This window comes from Staurois parvus, unplaced genomic scaffold, assembly GCF_062004578.1.
Source record: "Staurois parvus isolate SC_StPar_1 unplaced genomic scaffold, SC_StPar_1.0 ptg000154l, whole genome shotgun sequence".
Classification (NCBI taxonomy): domain Eukaryota; kingdom Metazoa; phylum Chordata; class Amphibia; order Anura; family Ranidae; genus Staurois; species Staurois parvus.
The window spans coordinates 2,870,383-2,889,718 of NW_028317950.1; the positions used below are offsets into that span (position 1 = coordinate 2,870,383).

The 19,336-nt window shown below is 43.9% G+C and overlaps 2 protein-coding genes across 5 annotated transcripts in view; one reads left to right on the forward strand and one right to left on the reverse strand.

Moving 5' to 3' along the window:
* LOC149463423 (deoxyribonuclease-1-like) overlaps positions 1-10,611 on the forward strand; it is a 99,063-nt gene extending 88,452 nt beyond the window's left edge. For 3 of the 4 annotated variants that reach the window (XM_089674930.1, XM_089674932.1, XM_089674929.1), the window contains one exon: positions 10,332-10,611. In XM_089674930.1, coding sequence (XP_089531056.1) covers positions 10,332-10,546 — 215 coding nt within the window. In that variant the 3' untranslated portion in view covers positions 10,547-10,611. Of the gene's footprint in view, positions 1-2,546; positions 2,836-10,331 lie in introns of those variants that run through there. The other variant, XM_089674931.1, reaches the window with a different exon arrangement.
* The window catches only part of HAUS7 (HAUS augmin like complex subunit 7), a 217,336-nt gene that overhangs the window by 153,814 nt on the left and 44,186 nt on the right, over positions 1-19,336 (reverse strand). The window contains exon 2 of the mRNA XM_089674933.1: positions 1,360-1,392. The gene's annotated coding sequence lies outside the window, so the exon portion shown is untranslated. The remainder of the gene's footprint in view (positions 1-1,359; positions 1,393-19,336) is intronic.

Here is a 19,336-nt window from a genome sequence, read left to right on the forward strand (position 1 = left end):
CGCATATGCACCCCTGGTGATCATCCCTGGGGATCGGTGGTGAGTTGTGTCCCTTGGAACAGTGCATCAACGATCAGAGTAAAGAGCCAATCATGTTGGCTCTTTACCATGTGATCAGCTGTGTTCAAATCACAGCTAATCACATGTAAACAAATGCTGTTATCTGCATTTCCTTTCCTGAGCGCTGTCACTGTCTGAGGAAAGGAAAGCTGATAACCGGCTTTCCAGTGCCCTGATTATCAGTGCAGCCCCATCAGTGCAGCATACAAGTGCCCGTCAGTGCAGCATACAAGTACCCATCAGTGCAGCATATCAGTGGCCATCAGTGCACCCAAACTGTGCCCATCAGTGCAGCCTCATCAATGCCTCTTCAGTGCCGCCTCATCAAAGCAGCCTATAAGTGCCCATCAGTGAAGAAGAAATATTACTTGTTTGCTAAATTTTTTTTAAAAGAAGACAAAGGTTTTTGTTTTTTTTCAAAGTTTTTGATTTTGTTTAGCAAAAAATAAAAATCCCAGCTGTGATTAAATACCACAAAAAAAAAGCTCTATTTGTGTGAAAAAATTATGAAAATTTAATTTGGGTATAGTGTTGCATGACTGTGCAATTGTGAAAGCGTGAGAGCACTGAAAGCTGAAAAGCCCGGTTTTTAAGTGGTTAAAGCGGAGCTCCCCAAAAGGAGAAGTTCCGCTTTAATGCAATGTCCCACGCTCCCTGTTAAAGATTGGCACCTTGGGGAAGTGGGTACCCAAATTTGACAAGTTCCCACTGCGATCGCCTAGGGCGATCGGAAGCGGAAGTTGTCCTCCCCACCTCTCTCCCCATATTCTTCTGGGACACGTGACCATTTCCAGAAGACTACAGGACCATTCACAAAGCGTAGCGCTACTTGCGCATGCGCAGTGGGCACCCGGCTGTGAAGCTGCAAGCTGTCACAGCTGGGTGCCCACACTGAAGATGGCTGGCACCAGGAAGAGAAGACGGCCGATGAAACCAGCGGTGGTGAGGACGCCGCTGGACCGAGGGACAGGTAAGTGTCTGTATTTTAAAAGTTAGCAGCTACAGTTTTTGTAGCTGCTGACTTTTATTTTTTTTTTTAAAATCAACTGGAACTCTGTTTTAAGGCAAAGCAATCCAAAGCAAAGGCAATGCATGTTAATGTTAACTTCTCGCACCCATAATGTGGACCCAGCCTAGATAAGCTACAAACAAAGTAAACCCAAACTCCAGCTAACACTTTAGAAGCAGTAGTTACTGCAACTTTTTTTTTCCTGTTGGAAAAAAGTCTAACCCATATAAATAAAAACTGACCATTGCGTACCCCCCCCCCCCCATAAATTTAATATTTTTTTGCCTTACCTTGTAACTGCCAATTTTGCTGAAAAGCTTTGTCTGTAAAAAAAAAGAAAAAAGGATTCATAGCAACATCAACAGGTAAAAAAAATGTCAAGACAAACATCTTTGATGGACTCATATTAATATATATATGTGGCATAATGTTTTACTTTTTTTATTTCATTTATGTGTGTACCGTAGCCCTGAAGAAGGGGGGGGAAGGGCTTTTTTCCTCTGAAACATGTTGGCTGCATTTCATGCTCTTATCCATTAAAGGTTTCAAAAAGTCCTTTAAATGAGATGAACTTTTGCACCAGGTGGCTTCTCCATACACATCCAATGTTAATGCTGGTGACAGACTGTCAAATTTTTATTTTGACTATTGAACGAAGCCCCAGTTGTAAATCATCATCTTTGGCAAATAACAAATCTATACTGGACGAGGGTGCGTTTCGCTACGCACCATCTGGCCAATGGATGAATCTAAAATATATATCCTTTATTCAAACATATAAAAAATGTATGCTCAGCTGTAATTAATGCCTATTGGAGTGGAATGTACTGCGCATGACAATATGACTGGATACCATTGCAATTATTTACCTTACATCCAATTGGTTAATAACACCAGACCAAATCAAATACCATACCGTTTTAGATGAAGTGACGCCATTTTGCCACCATGTGCAGCTTAGCACAACTTCCAGCCACTGTGTGATCTAATTTAATTGTTTATATTCCTTATATTTGAATAAAGGTTATATATTTTAGATATATATTTTAGACTCATCAATTGGCCAGATGGTGCGTAGGGAAACGCACCCTCGTCCAGTATAGATTTTTATAATTTTTATTTTGACCATAGTTACTCTCTAACAAAAGAAATCACTGACTGAGCCAGCTCCATTACAAATTATAATGTACCCATAGGTATTGACTGTGTTATTTTTAACATAATGTAATGCTTCATTGGAAAAAGGGCCTACTCACGCTATGGCACTGCGGTAGCAATGCATTGTTCATCAGCATTGGGTACCATTTAGTTACATTTATCACACCAACACATGTAGTGTGCATTGCGATAAAGCATGTAATAACATGTATGTTACTGCAACGCCATGGTGTATATGGGCCCTGATAGGTATAATGCAAGGTATTTTCTAAGAAACGTTTTGAAAGCAACAACAGCTTATCTTCCCTTCCTCTTTCAGCTTTGTACAGCGGTCAGAAATTTGGAATCAGCACTAGTATTGGGATAAGCGGAGGCCTTTCCCTAAATGGTGTCTGTGACTGTGTGGGGGTGGATTTTACATCCTGCGTAGGGCGCTGTGGTGCCAATTCAAGTAGCTATCCTTGTAACTGCAATGCCTCGTGCAACAGCAGCCAAAAGTGTTGTGCTGACTACGCAGCAGTCTGCAAAATTTAATTCTAATACTTTGCATGATCATATAATTGTGAAGCTTAAAATTGTTTAGGCAACCAATAAATCATTGCTATCAAGTATGTTCCCACAGTGCTTTTTTCATGAAAAAAAAAAAAACTAGGCCAGGTTATAAAAACTGCAGAAAATTGATGCGTGTAATAGACAACTTTGAGTCCTCTTTATATGCTTCCGAAACATTTTGAAAAATAGAAGCATTGCATTAGATTGGGGTGTGGTTTCAGGGTTTGTGGTTAAGTAGGCATGGTTTAGCAGGTGCGGCTTAAAGCCCAACTTCATACTATAAGCTTAAGCCCCCCCCCCAGTGTTTGCTCCCCGTGCACCCCATTGCAGGGCTGGGATGTGGGGTAGACAGAAGAGGCAGCTGCCTTGGGCACTTTAGCAATAGGGGGGCACAAAAAGAACAGGACCTGCAACCTATGCTCACGTAAGGGGGGCACTCCTTGGCTATTATTATACAGGATTTATACAGGCTAAAGCACCGTGCCCCAGCACTGTCCCACTCAGGGGTGGACTGACAACGCATGGGGCCCCTGGGCAATAGGGGATCATGGGACCCCTGTGTCCTTGTGCAATCTAAAAAAAGCCTATGAAAAAAGGTACCAGGGGCATCTCATGGGGCCCCCTACTGACCCTGGGCCCTCGGGCAGTGCCCAAGTTTCCAAATGGTCAGTCCGCCCCTGGTCCCACTACATTAAAAAGTTAGAAAAAATCACCCACTTTACTGTCCAGTGCTGTCCTCCATGTCCTCCTTTGTTGCTCTCCATTGGTCATTCAACCTGCATCATCTGACTTTTACTGGGGTGATGCATTGAGGAATGCACAAACTGTAGTTTTCAATTAAAAGTAAGAAGCAGGAAAGTTACCTACATTTGACCTTGTTTCAGCCTCTTGCAGCTCCTCTACAGAGGCTGGAGTTTGAGAGGAAGAAGCAAACACAAGTGGGCAATTAGTTCATCTGCTAAGACGCATGCTGATAGCAGTAGAGAGCAAAGTGAGGGAGAGGAGCTCATCACTGTGCAGCTTCTCCTTTCACTGTCCAGTTACAGGTTGGGGGTGAGTCTGGGATGCCCTGGGCTCAGGGTAAGTGGGTTGAATGATGCTGGCCATTAGACTGAGAACATCTAGTGGCAGAAAAAAGAACTGTGGGAAAAATCTCTGGATTGAAAATGAATATTGCAGCAAGAGTTGGCTTTGCTATTTTATCTTTTAAATTTCTCTTTTTTAACTAAACAGAAATTTGTGAACAAGGCTTATGTATATTCCTATGTATCAGAACATGAGCTTGAAATGAACGCTTCAGTATTTACTGAACAATATAGAGCAGCCATATTTCAACCTTTTGACTCCAGAGGAACCTCTAAAATAATTTGTAGGTCTTGGGGAACCCCTGCTAAAATCAATTAATTGGGGGCCATTGGGAAATATGCCCCTTATGTTGGTGGGCAGTGGTGGAAAGAATGCCCCCCCCCTTACAGTGTTGGTCAGAGTACCCCTTTACAGGCAGCTAAAAAGATTGTTGGTTTCATGTCATTGGATCTGCCAAATGGTGCTCAGCCTGGAACTATGGGACTATGCAGGTACCATCAAGTCGATGGTCATTAAGCCGCAGCTCAAGGAACTCCTAGCAACCTCTTGAGGAACCCTAGTGTTCTGTAGGGGAGAGCACATTGCTTCCACCCCGGGTGGAGCTGCACAGATACAGTGGCATGGCACCATGTAGAGATCTGCTATGAAGGTGTGACTGGGGAGAGACATTGGCATAATTTCCAGATTGATGAGCTGCGCCAAGACTCTTCCTTTGTGAATTTAAGACAAGGTATGGCCCTCTAGCCACTCTCCTGGTGCCATGGTGCTCTTGCGGGGTTCGACCATAACAGTTTCTCCCTGTAGCTTCTTGCGGACCCCAATGGGGGGGTGACCAGACCACTTCTTGTAGGGGTGCCAGGAGTAGTTTTTGTTTGGGGGGTGTGCAGACCACTCCCACTTCTTCAGGTTGTTTACTTGCTCTCTCCGTTGGGCCTCATAGGCCTGGAGCACTTTGAGCCACACAGTTTGCAGGCCACAGTTGACTAGAATGCTCATATTTGGTCAGAAGGCGAGGCAAGTCCAAGTATTTCAGAATGTTCATGCCCAGCACAACAGATACTTCCGGATTAACAAGGCCACAGGTCACTACTACTCCCAAACGTTCCACCACCTGGTTCTCAATTTGGATCCTAACCCAAATGATGCCTTCTACCAGAATAGATAGATTTTTGGCCACACAGAGGGATAGCCAACATGGGTCCAGTTGTTTCCGTACCTTGAACCTTTGTGCGTAAAAGTCATACTCCATGACAATGAGCTCTGAACCAGTGCCAATCAGACATGGCCATTGACAAGGGCCAATATCACTTGACTTGGTGCCCCCCAGGACTGGACATTGAGTTGCCCTCTGGGTCCCTTTGCAACAGATTCTCGCCCCTATGAGTCTGAGGGGAGTCCCATTAAAGCAGGATATCTTGTTTCAAGTAGGCCACATCTTGAGGCAGCTCTCTCAGTATGGCTTGTAGAGCTGACGGGTGACCATGCCAAAGCCTGCTCCTGCAGGTACAGCGGTTCATACTTTTTGATCACTGCCAGCATTGCTTCTGCCTTTTCCTATTCCTGCACAACCACGTCCACCACCTTATCATTGCAGGTTGGTTGCGACCTGATTCTTTCTTGCAGGGCTCTCCGGACTGGGCCAGCTTTCATACCCACTATGAACTGGTCCTTAAACATGTGATATGATGTGGTAATGTCAGCACAGCCGTTCACATCCCTCTTTTCCAGGCACCTCCAGACATTGCTTTGCTACCGCATAATTAGTAAGATTCTCATCCTCCTGCTGTTTCCAAACAAAGAATCTCCACCTCAACTCAGGGACCGGTACCTTTTATCTAATCCAGGTGTGACACAATCTGTTCCAATTTAGCTCGCTCCTCCTCCAGCTGTGCCATAACCGATTGGCGGGTGTCATCCTCTAGGGCAGTGGTGTCTAACCTTTTGACTTTTCTGGACCACATTGGAAGAAGAGGAATTGTCTTGGGCCGCACATAAAATACACTAGCAATAAGGATAGCTGATGAGCAGGAAAAGTCGGGCAGATCACAAGTTAACAACCACATATAATGTACCTGAGTAATAAAACTTCAAATTTTTTTTTATATTTTTTATTATAAAAGTAAAAGAGGGCAACATAAAAACCTATGCGATATGTGATATGTTTTTGAAAAACTAACGCAGAAATATCTGGAAAAAAAGACATTGTCAAATTTTTTTCCACTCGCAGGTGTTCACTAAGTGTAAATGCATTTTTACAAAAAATCTCCCCCCCCCCCCCAAAAAAAAAAAAAAAAAAAAAAAAAAAAAAAAATCAACATTTTTAGGTACCGTACATTTCCAATTTTGTACTGGACTGCTTTTATTAGCTGTCTTGGGCCGCAGGTTGGACACCCCTGCTCTACAGCGTTAATACCCAGCTCCGCGATCAGGTCGGGACCTGATATAGGTGCACAGTCCTCTCTAACCTTTCCTCCCATTTAGCCAAGGGATTATTTGAGCCATTAATCTTAGGCATCAGGGCCAAGGCTGATCTTAGCAGAACCAGGATGGAGCCTATTCCTCCCTCCACACCTGCTGCAAGGGACATATCCTTGCTACCAAGTGTGGTTAGGTGCAGTATAGTGTCACATTCAGGTGCGCCAACAGCATCTGTCTCAGAGGGTGGAATGTGGTCTGGCCAATCCAGTCCCAATGGCAAGACTTGCAAAAAGAGTGGTGTATCCCTACTTGTCTGGAACTTCTCCCACTCGCTAAACACTTTCCCTATCAGAAAGGTTCTCTTTCCCTTCACTTTCCACTATGCAAAATGCGCGAAAAAGCCTAGGAGCAGGGACCTAAAAAGGCTCTGTTGACCCAAGATGGCCACCAGAGGTCACCTGGATGCAGTGTAGCCAATCGGAGCACAGCTCCAGGAGGCCATAGAGAAACCAGGTTGCTCTTAACTTCCTCTCCAAGTGCAGTACCACTCCGGACGAACGCCACCTACAGTGGAGGAAGCAGACTAACCTGTCTACATGTGCATATACCCAATCTCTTGCATTCAAGGCTGGATTTGTACTTCAACTGGCTAGCCTAAGGATTATACTAACAAATTCAGATGTCAGCCACACAGGAGACACCAAGCCTGGAGGCCGAAAAAGACAATTTTCCCACTCGTGTCAGTGCACCTAACACTGAAAACTAGGAGAGTAGAAATCTGACGCCCTAATCTGTTAGCAGTATGGTATTTTGTGCATAGGCCAAATGTGAAAAGAAATGTTAGCAGAGGCAGAACTATAGATCATGGGGCCCTATAACCAAATTTTGATGGGCGCTCCCAGTGACCTCCGTACTGTCATTTATCTTAACATAATATATGTCTAAATTAAGGACAGATAGGAGGATTGCTGTCAGCATTAGTCAGTACATTACTAGGGAGCACAGCTGAGGACAGAAGTTGTCAGGGTAGAGAGGGGCATCAGTGCAGGGAATTAACTATTTATACTTATTTTCCAGTTAACAATTCTATCCTCAGTAGCTAACCAGTCTTGTTCATTGTCTCAGAGCTAAGGGCCTCAGTCAATATTTTAAACTTCTAAAAAAAGTTGTAGTAACAATAATAATGATCATAACACTAATATATATATATATATATATATATATATGTGTCCACACACTGTATTGCCATAAAACGTATCGGGACACCCATCCGAATCTTTGAATTCAGGTGTTCGAATCACCTCCATGGCCACAGGTGTATAATTTCTAGGCATGCAGACTGCTTCTACAAACATTTGTGAAAGAATGGGTCGCTCTCAGGAGCTCAGTGACTCCAAGCGTGGTACCGTGATTGGTTGCCACCTGTGCAATAAGTCCATCCGTGACATTTCCTGGCTACTAAATATTCCACGGTCAACTGTTAGTGGGATTATAACAAAGTGAAAGCAACTGGGAACAACAGCAACTCAGCCACCAAGTGGTAGGCCACGTAACATGACATAGCGGGGTCAGCGCATGCTGAAGTGCACAGTGCGCAGAAGTCGCCAACTGTCTGCAGAGTCAATAGCTAAAGACCTCCAAACCTCATAGGTTTCCATGGCTGAGCAGCTGCATCCAAGCCTTACATCACCAAGTGCAATGCAAAACGTCTGATGCAGTGGTGTAAAGCATGCCTCTACTGGACTCTAGAGCAATGGAGACGTGTTCTCTGGAATGATGAATCACGCTTCTCTGTCTGGCAATCCGATGGATGTGTCTGGGTTTGGCGGTTGCCAGGAGGATGGTACTTGCCTGACTGCATTGTGCCAAGTGTAAAGTTTGGTAGAGGGGGGATTATGGTGTGGGGTTGTTTTTTAGGGATTGGACTTGGCTTCTTAGCTCCAGTGAAGGGAACTCTTAAGGCGTCAGCATACCAAGACATTTTAGATAATTTCATGCTCCCAACTTTGTGGGAAGAGTTTGGGGATGGCCCCTTCCTGTTCCAACAGTCATGCACATCAATGCACAAAGCAAGGTCCATACATACATGGATGAGCGAGTTTGAGGTGGAGGAACTTGACTGGCCTGCACAGAGTCCTGACCTCAACCTGATAGAACACCTTTAGGATGAATTAGAGCAGAGACTGCAAGCCAGGCCTTCTCGTCTGACATCAGTACCTGACCTCATAAATGCGCATCTGGAAGAATAGTCAAACATTTCCATAAACACCCTCCTAAACCTTGTGGACGGCCTTCCCCGAAGAGTAGAAGCTGTTATAGCTGCAAAGGGCAGGCCAACTCAATATTGAACCCTAAGGACTAAGACTGGGATGCCATTAAAGTTCATGTGCATGTAAAGGCAGGCGGACCAATGCTTTTGCCAATATAGTGTATATAGAAATGTGTTTGTAAGAGTCAGTAATTGGTTGCATGCTGCCCCTAACTGCCCTGCCATCGTAGGGCATGGTGCAGACTCACGCTTTTAAAGGATCGGCAGTGCAAACCCCTGGACACACTGTACTGGCATTCTATATCCCCACCACTGCTGTACCATTTACTAGAACTAGACAACCAAAAGATGCCCTTTTCATACATGCAACTTTTAACATGACGATCCTCTGGCAAAATATGCTGTACAAAAAAATATAGATTTTATGCCATGGGAAAAGTTTGACTTTTCTCCCTAATTAAATCAAAGCTTATATTTATTCCCAACATGTTTAATCAACATGTAATTAGATCGGTTAACGCAATTACAGTAATTTAAAACCACAGCAGCCAAAATTAGTTTAAATTACAGAACTCCAGGCAAATGTTTTAAAGCACTGCTTATTTCAGGTATGTGTTCATGAAAATGAAAGTGAAATCTCTCTTGTGTTGAATTTCTTCATATTCGATTAGATAGTAGAGGTAAGCTGAAATGAGACTTGTTGCGGAAGGGTCTGTTCTGAAAACTGATGGCCAGGAAAAAAAGGTATATGGGTAGGTACCCAGAGCAGGGGCGGACTGACAACTCATGGGGCCCCCGGGCAATAGGGGATCATGAGGCCCAAACTCAAAAAAGCCTATGAAAAAGGTACCAGGGGCATCTCATGGGGCCCCCTACTAACCCCGGGCCCTCGGGCAGTGCCCAAGTTTCCAAATGGTCAGTCCGCCCCTGACCCTGAGAGAGCCTAGTCTAGTGATTTTCACTATTTCTCCCAATAGACATGCCCCTGAAATCACTCAGAGCGCCAAAGACACACTTTAGAATGAGATCATTCTTCCGTCAAACAAATGTCAATCACAACTGTCGATGCCTACATGAAACTAACGTACCTGTCAGAAACAGGTACCTTAATTTATAGCACTTCTATAGTGCTGTCAATTTACGCAGCACTTTACATATATATTGTACATTCACATCAGTCCCTAACCCTCAAGTGGTGTACAGTCTAAGGTCCCTAACTCACATTCATACAGTACATACACATACTAGGGCCAATTTAGACAGGAGCCAATTAACCTACCAGCATCCTGGGTACCAGTACCAGTACCCGGAGGAAACCCACGCACGCACAGAGAGAACATGCAAACTCCAGGCAGGTGGTGTCTTGAATGGTCATTGTCCAATTTGGGCAATGACATCAGCCAGTATCCCAGAGCCTTTGTTTACATTCAGCGGCTGGCCAGGGAATCTCCACCTGCACCAGCTGATGTAGAGGAAGGAGCATCCGGGGAGAGCTGGAGAAGTGATCACGGGTCGGGAAGTTGATGGTCCTTTTCACATTGTCACTTTGCCCTGAATGGGTCACTTTAAGGTTTGCCTATACAGGTTGATGGCTCCACTGGTTCCCTATAACCTTTTCTCAATTCACTCTTCTACTGCATGGATCTCACAGACTGCCAGAGCCCGGATTTACTCTTCAAAGAACATTTAGACTCAGAATTATCAATTTGCACACATCTTCCCTTAGCATGTTATACAAATGTTTCCATTATGCTGATTGATGCTTCCTCCTTCTCACAGCATCATACGATGGCCAGAAGTACGGGCTCGGCTCTGAACTTGGGATAAGCGGAGGACTTTCCCTGAATGGAGTCTGTGACTGTGCGGGGGTAGATTTCTCATCCTGTGTGGGGCGCTGTGGTGCCAGCGGGAAGACATTTCCATGTAACTGTAATGCATCATGCACCTCCTACAGTGACTGTTGTGCTGACTATCGGGCTGCCTGTATTATATAATTGGCTGGAAATATAATGCCAACCAGCCTTTATTGTGGTTCTAAATAAAGAAGAGAATCCATATGTATTGTGAGTCTTCATTACACACCAATACATTAGAGACCAAAAAACAACTGCAGGTATAGAAGGTAGGCACTTAGTGTTGGGGTCAGCCCAGCGGCTTAGTGATTAGCCCTTATGCTCTTGCAGCACTGGGGTCCTTTATTTTTATTTTTTTAAACAGGTAGAAGGGGTCCTCGGTTTAAATCTAGGTCAGGTCACTATTTGCATGGAATGTGTGTGGGTTTCCTCTGGGTACTTCGATTTCCCTTCTCATTCCAAAGAGATGCTGGTAGGTTAATGGGCTCCTGTCCAAGTTGGCCCTGGTATGTGTGCACAAATTGGCTATGCACATGTACTATCACATTCTGCATGTTGTGTCTATGGAAATGGAGAGGGTTGGGGAAAGACCTGGCAACCTACCTTGTAAAAAAAATTCACAAAAAATTTTTTCTATGAAAAATATGTCCATTAGACATGAAGCCCAGAAAAATGACCCATAGAATCACGAACAGATATTATGTTTAATTAGACCCCATTTACACTTAAGGCTTCACTTGTGTTTGGTGCTCATCATCTAGGGAGGTGCTGGGGTGGGCTGCACCCCCCAGATTTTGGTTTCACCAACCCCCCAGGCAAACCCTTATGGATGTTGTGCCCAGGCAGTGTTGCCAAACTGTTCATCAGGGGAAGCACTCTATAGGAGCGGCTGGCTACATCTGTCAAGTTTCAGTGTCTCACAGACTCCAGGCTGCAAGCCCCCCACCTCCTCTGCATAGACAGGAGAGGAGAGGACTCAATCTGCTCTAAATGCTCCCACCCCTCTCCTCTTGTCTTCCCCACCCACATCCCTCTACATGGCCAGTGCTGTGCCTCAGAAAGGGGATGTGGGATGGATATATGAAGTACAGCAGCTGGAAGCTACATCCTGTTTGCATGAATGATGATGTTACCTGAGCCTTCAGATCCCAGCCTGTAAACACTGAGCACTGTTCTATGAATGAACTGTCCCCATCTTCCTCTCTTCTCTCCCCCTCCCCTCCTTCCTGTTCTTTTAGTAGATTTCACAAATTTGCAGTCGATTTCATGTTCAGAGACACCTGAAGTACTATTGGTAGATGGCTGACAATCTACTAGTTGGATAAACTGGTGGATTTTTACCTCGCAAGTTTATGATCATTATTAATATAATACACAATTCATATAGCACTTCCGCCTGGCAGTACTAGGGTCGTTGGTTCGAATCCCAGCCATGGCACGTCCTGCCTGGAGTTTGCATGTTGTCCCTGTGCCTGCGTGGGTTTCCTTCGGGTACTCCGGTTTCCTTCCACACTCCAAAGGCATGCTGGTAGGTTAATTGGATCCTGTCTAAATTGGCCCTAGTATGTGTATGTATGAATGTGAGGGACCTTAGCTTGTACGCCCCTTGAGGGTTAGGGACTGATGTGAATGTACAATATATATGTAAAGCGCTGCGTAAATTGACGGCGCTATATAAGTATCTGTAATAAATAATAAATGAATAAACATAGCGCCAACAGTTTGCACAGTGCTTTACAAAATGAAGGCCGACATTACAGTTACAATACAGTTTGGTACAGGAGGAATCAGAGGGCCCTGCTCAGAGTTTAGAATCTAAGACAGAGGGTCAAGAGATACAAAAGGTAATAGCTGTGGGGGATGAGCCGATAGAGAAAGTAAAAACACAGTGTATTTGGTAGAAGCAGCATAGGCTTCTTTAAAGAGAAGGATTTTCAGGGATCATTTAAAGGTGGATGGATTAGGAGATAGTCAGACAGATTGGGGTAGGGAGTTCTGTGAAGAGGTCTGTACTGGGGGGTTGGGCGGGCTATGTACTGGAGTGTTGGAGGGGAAGCTCTGTACTGGGGGGGGGGGGAGAGGAGAGGTCTGTAATGCAGGGCTGGGGGGGAGAGCTCTGTAAAGGAGGGCTGGTGGGAAAGTTCTGTACTAGAGGGTTGGGGGAGCTCTGTACTAGAGGGTTGGGGGAGCTCTGTACTAGAGGGTTGGGGGAGCTCTGTACTAGAGGGTTGGGGGAGCTCTGTACTGGTGGTTGGGGGAAAGAAGGTAAAATTTGGTTGTACACTGGCCTTAGTCCTGCACCCTGTGTGCTATACACTGCTAAGCTCTGCCCCCTGTGTTATACTCACTCCTGAGCCCTGCACCCTGTGTGATACATACTCCTGAGCCCTGTGCAATGTTTGATATACACTCCTGAGCCCCGCACCCTGTGCTGTACACACCTAGAAGCCCTGCCCCCTGTGTTATACTCACTCCTCAGCCCTGCACCCTGTGTGATACATACTCCTGAGCCCTGTGTAATGTTTGATATACACTCCTGAGCCCCGCACCCTGTGCTGTGCACACTCTGAAGCCCTGCACCCTGTGCAAATGCACTTCGGAGGCTGTGTTCCTGATTCAGGCCAATGACTAACTAGGCAGGCCAGGGGTCTATACCTTTAAATACAAGTAAAAAAATCAGACATTTCATATTTCTACTCTCCTAGCATCACTGGAACTGACAGTGTCGCAATTAAAATAGGCTGACTTCAGGAAACATGTCCCTCTATACAGCTACATATGCTCAGCACATTTGTGCCCTCGTATTGCCCAATGTTCTTTCCCTGACCACCTGTGGATATTGCAGAGTGAGGACTAAGGCCAAAAAGCTCCTGGGTCATTGGAACCTTCTCCAAATGCTGAGGAAGACCTTTCCTGACTGCTGTAATGTTCCCAGATGTAAGGCTGACTTCAAACACTTGCGTCTGGGTTTATCTCTCTGCTGGTAGCTGAGGAAAAGGGCGGTACACAGCAAGGCATAGAGGGAAATTAAACTTGAATAGCTATGGAGTGACTCTACGTCTAGACTGCTTGGCAATGACATGAGCACGGAACGCGAGTCAAAACGAGCTGGATAAACAAAACGTTAACTGTGGATTTCTGAACAAAGGGGAAGAACAAGACTGTACATTCATTGGACATTGGCCTGGAAACAGGGAAAAAAAAGTGTAAAACACGAGCTTTGCAGTGACCATCAGTGGCCTGTATTCAGCTAGATGGTGCTAGAGGATCCCAGGATTGTGCTAAACTGACACTGAGGATGGTAAATTCTGATTTGCTCTTTAAATTAACAATAGCAAAGTAACACACAAAGGAGTCACTTCGCTGTTTTATGAAATAATTTAATGCTCCTACATAAAAATACAAAGTGGTTCAAAATGCTTAAGGTTTTTTTTTTACCTAAGTGCATTATATGCCTAAGATATAAAAAAATATTCCCAGCTGCCCCCAAGCCCCCCCCCCCCGAAATGACCTGAGCATAATCTTGTTCCAGCATTGTGCCTGAGAGTAGTGGCTCTCTCCTCACCGGACATGGAGGCATTAGAGGGAGGCATTGGCTTCTGTTGCTGTCAATCAAACTCAGTGAAGAGGGAATAGGCGGGGTAAAGCCACGGTGTGTGTGTCAATAGCACTGGGACACGCCTTACAAGTAGAACACTGAAGCACCAATCATCAAGAAAAGGATTATATACCTTCCCAGAAGTTAGTATCAGGTGCAGCCTAATTACTAGAATAAACTGGCTGCAGAGAGACACCCACTGGTGGCCACCGGAACTGCACCCTTCAGCTCCAGGAAAAACATTGCCACCAGCAGGTGACCCAGGTCCTGACAACTTCTAATTAAGCCCCAACATAAACAGTAATTAGCAAAGTTCTGACAAGCCAGACAGCTAGCAATTGTAAACCTTCATTAAGCCAAAAATTCATAACCAGCTGTCATAGAATCATTTATAAGCAATACACATTTGGAGTCTGGCTCTACATAACCTGAATCTTCTCAAACTCAACATAATCTATAAATTTCTGTTTGATAAAACTACATTTATACCACAAATATGCAAAATATACTATAGGAAGTAATGATCAGTTAGATACCAAACATTCTTATATTTTGAGGCACAGAAAGCTAAAGGGACACATTACATCTCTTAAGGGGAATAGTCAGTATCACGTTTGATATCTATCAAGTCATGACGCTATTCTTTTCAATAATACATTGGTTGTCAGATTGTAAAACATGGTCATCAGGAATTATCGATGCAGTTTCCAAAACTAGCATTGAGGGAGTGCCAACTGAAATATCATAAATGTTTCAGAACTTTTATATTACACCCCTCCACTCTCTTCATTGGGTGGGGCTGACTCAGTGACACCTCATTCCATAAAAACCTCCTGCAATTGGAAACTTACACATTTTAGTTTTGCATCAGAACTTTGCATGATTGCTGAGAGTCGTTCATGAGATCCAGTGACTGACCAGATCGGACTACTCTGAATTGAATTGGATTCTACAAAGGAATCAAGATCCAGAAAAACCCACCTTTAGAGCTCGTTCAGATGTGCAGCAGCCCTTGATGCCCCTCAGAAAATGTGTGGTGGAACACATTTCTGAGGGCGGTTGACAGGTGGCTGGGAGGCAATAATTCACTTCCTCACTGGCTGTTTTAACCCTCAAAAGGTCGAACCACTGCATCGTACTGCCCATAGAACACAACAGGGGGTTTTATTTTTGATGAGGCCATGATGTTTTGTGTACAGCCCTGAGTGGCTGCATGTCCTTGTTTAGGTGGGCAGTTGGGGGGTGGAAAAACCATGGACTAACCCCCTGGCTGTGTGAATGAGTCCCTAAATCCCTTTTTTTCCACTGTTGCCTATTGATTATTTTGTAATATCTTTTTCTTGAATGTTTTTTTTTCTTTTCTTTCATTAAAACAATATTTAAAAATCACTCTCTGCCTGGCGTTTCATTTTGATATTATGGATTAATGTTGCTAACAGCATGTTGTTGGAGATGAACTCTAGGATACGGTAATCTTGTCTACATACAAAAATCAAGTTAGCCCGTAATACAAGAAAAAATAGATGAAGGGCCAGCATGACAAATTTTGCAGGGACTTGCCAGATTGGTGGTCAGGTTAGGTTTCAAGGGGTGGTCAGCAGGAGGGTCTCAGGAGGTCAGAAGGAATATAAATTGGAGAATACATACCACCCTCCCTATATTCCGCTAATGCTGGGTCAGGGCTATTTGATAGGCCTTGTTGTAATCTGTGTGTTTGTGTCATGGCAGCTAGCAGGGTACAAGTCCCTTGTAGGTTATTATAGGGCACACATTTACATTGTAGGGACCCATCTGAAGTATGGCTCCCCTATATTTGTTATGGTGTACCTGTGGTTTGTTGTTGTCGGTAGTTTTAAGGCTGGAGGCCTACTGTTATGCAATGCAGGTACTAGCTCCATTTGAGGTCTACTAGGACCTTGGGGCTCCAGTCATAATATGTTTATTGTTTCTGGATCCCTCCCACAGCTCTTCTACCTGCTCAGGCTATGTGCAGCACAATGACAATGTCACTTCTATTTTTATAATGTAGTATCTAGGTATGGAAAGGTGTTTGGTGCACACAAAGTTGATTTTATATTCTTTGTTCCTACTACATAGCTACATAATTAGTCTGGCTGAAAAAACACACAGGTCCATTCAGCTCAACCAATAGAAGGGGAGAAAATTATATAGAATGTTATATATATATATATATATATATATATATATATACACACATACATATATATATATATATATATATATACACATACATATACCTACATACATATATACACATACATACACACAATCCTTTTCCCACAGTTGATCCAGACGAAGGCAACTTCCCCCCAAATAAAGCATGATCCAATTTGCTCCAGCAGGGGAAAAATTCCTTCCTGATCCCCAAGAGGCAATTGGATATACCCTGGATCAGCTTTGCCTACAAAATTATATTTTGTGTGTCTGGGAAATAATCCAGGCCTTTTAAAAACAATTACTGAGCTGGCCAGAACCAGCTCTTGAGAGAGTCTAGTCCACATTTTAACAGCTCTTACTATGAAGAAGCCTATCTTTATATGGAGGTTAAATCTCTTTTCTTCCAGATGTAAAGAGTGCCTCCTTGTCCTCTGTGATGACCTTAAGCTGAATAACTCTACATCAAGTTCACTATATGGACCACTTATGTATTTGTACATGTTGATTATACCCCCAACCCCTTAATCTCTTCTTCTCAAGAGAGATTTAATTTAGTTCTGCTAATCTTTCCTCATAGCTGAGCTCATCCATGCCTCTTATCAGTTTGGTTGTTCGTCTCTACACTTTCTCCAGTTCTCTGATATTGTTCTTGTAAATTTGTGCCAAAAATTGAACTGCATATTCCAGATGAGGTCTTACTAATGATTTGTACCGGGGGAAATTACCTCTCTCTCTGGAGTCTATACCTCTATTAATACAAGAAAGGATTTTGCTTGCTTTGGAAACCGCAGCTTGGCATTGCATGCTATTATTAAGTCTATGATATACCAGAACTCCCAGATCCTTCTCCACCATTGACCCCCCAGTTGTACTCCCCCTAGTATATATGATGCATGCATATTCTTAGCCCCCAAGTGCATCACCTTACATTTATCAACATTAAACCCCATTTACCACAGTTGCCAAATTAAACCGTGCATTGAGATCAGCTTGTAAGTTGGAGATATCCTGAAAGGACATTATTCTACTGCACAGCTTGGTGTCATCTGCAAACACTGAAATGGTACTTGGGACCCTTAATTTTTAACATAGTTATAAATAATATAGTCTGGGATTACAACACTGAACCTTGGGGTACACCACTAACAACCCTAAACCATTCGGAGTATGAATCATTAACCACTACTCTCTGAATACAATCTGTTAGCCAGTTTTCTATCCATTTACAAACTAATTTTTCCAAGCCCATAGACTTTACCTTACACATTAGCCGTGTGTGGGGAACTGTGTCAAACACATTTGCGAAATCCAAGTATACGACGTCCACCGTCACCCCTCTGTCCAAGTATACCATGTCCACAGGCACTCCTTTGTCTAAGGTTTTGCTTACCTCCTCATAAAAAGAAATCAGATTAGTTTGACAACTTCTGTCTTTCATGAATCCATGCTGGCTATTGCTTATTTTTTTTTTTTTTTTTTTAGCAAGAACTCATCCATGTGGTCTTTAATTGAACTCTCAAGTATCTTCCTGACTATAGAAGTTAAACAGGTCTATAGTTAGTTAGTGAAGACTTTGATTCCTTTTTAAATATTGGCACCGCATTGGCCTTTCGCCAATCCAGTGGTACTATGCTAGTCATTAAAGAGTCCCTAAAAATTAGGAACAAAGGCTTTGAAATGATAGAGCTCAATTCTTTTAGGACACATGAGTGTCCTAAAGCAGTGTTTCTCAACCTTTTTTTTAGTAAAGGCACCCTTTACAATTATGGATAATATCAAGGCACCCTTTAAAATTCTGCAAAATCAAGGCACCCCAATCTAAAATGTAAAAAACTATTCTACACACATCCAGTACACCCAATGTTAGAGGTGATTTATTCTTCCAAAGCAAAAACACCTTTGCACACTGGTACTGACTAGTATTCCAGTGTGTCATTTTATCTCTCTCACTCTGCTAATGTGACCTCAGTGCTGATGGACAGGGGCAGGGGAGGGCCAAACAAGGATAATGTGCATGCACCCGACATCCTCCTCATCAATTAATGATGTCATTGGTTGTTAGGATGCTGGCAGATAGAAGGTCATAAAAGTGCACAATGCAAACCTGTGGCTTTGTGTACTAAAAAGGCAGGATTGATTCACCTGCAGGCTTGTAAAATTTTTGGGCATTTTGCCAAGGCACCCCTGAAGAAGCCTTAAGGTCACCCCGGGGTGCCTGGGCACCCTGGTTGAGAAAGACTGTCCTAAAGGATTATATTTCAATAAAGGTTTGTGTACCTGGAGTTCAGCTTTAAAACACAGCACTTTCAAAAGTTTGGGATCCATGTTTGATCCTGAAAATTCAGAAGTTTGCCCATCTCTTTCCTAGATGATGGCGATTTCATGGCATTGTGGTCCCAGAAATTTAGCAATCAACAGCAACTGTACTCTGGGTTCAACTCCTATGCATTATTAGCTGTTTTTTGTTTACGTTTCCTCTATTTGTTTTCATTTTCCTCCATATTTATAAGCTGTTTGACTTCTATCTAAACCATGTTGGTGCGGGGGCGTGTCCAAGATGGCGACCGAAGCAGACGTTTAAGAAGGGAGCTCCACAGGCATGTGCCTTATCATCTGTAATTGTGCTGGGATTACGGACCTTTTCTGTCCATGAACCTATGCCCCCACTCGCGGACACTGGCTAAGGGCAAGCTGCCTGCTGGGAGTAAGCATCCTCCGCTCCCCGTGGTGAAGAAACCTGCACCCTGGCCGACGAAACGTGGGAGATCCAATATGGCATCACAGGTGGAGCCAGATGATGCGGCTGCTCTAGACCAGCAAAAATTCACAACCCTCATGCAAGCCATTAATACTGGTCAGGCTACTCAAAAGCAAAAATGGTTCACCTCCAAATGGATATTGGTTTGATTCGTAGTGATATGGATAAGTTCTGGGACTAGCTTGGGGAGGCCAAACACCACATCTGTGAATCAAAGGACACTGATAGAAAACACTCCAGAGATATCCTCAACCAGCAGGTGCGTGTCAAGGCCTTGGAGGCAAAGGTTGATGATGTCGAAAAAAAACAAAATCTTCGGATTGTAGGCCTGCCTGAAAACGCAGAGGGCCAAGATGCTGCGGCTTTCACTGAGCAACAGCTCCACTCCCTCCTGACA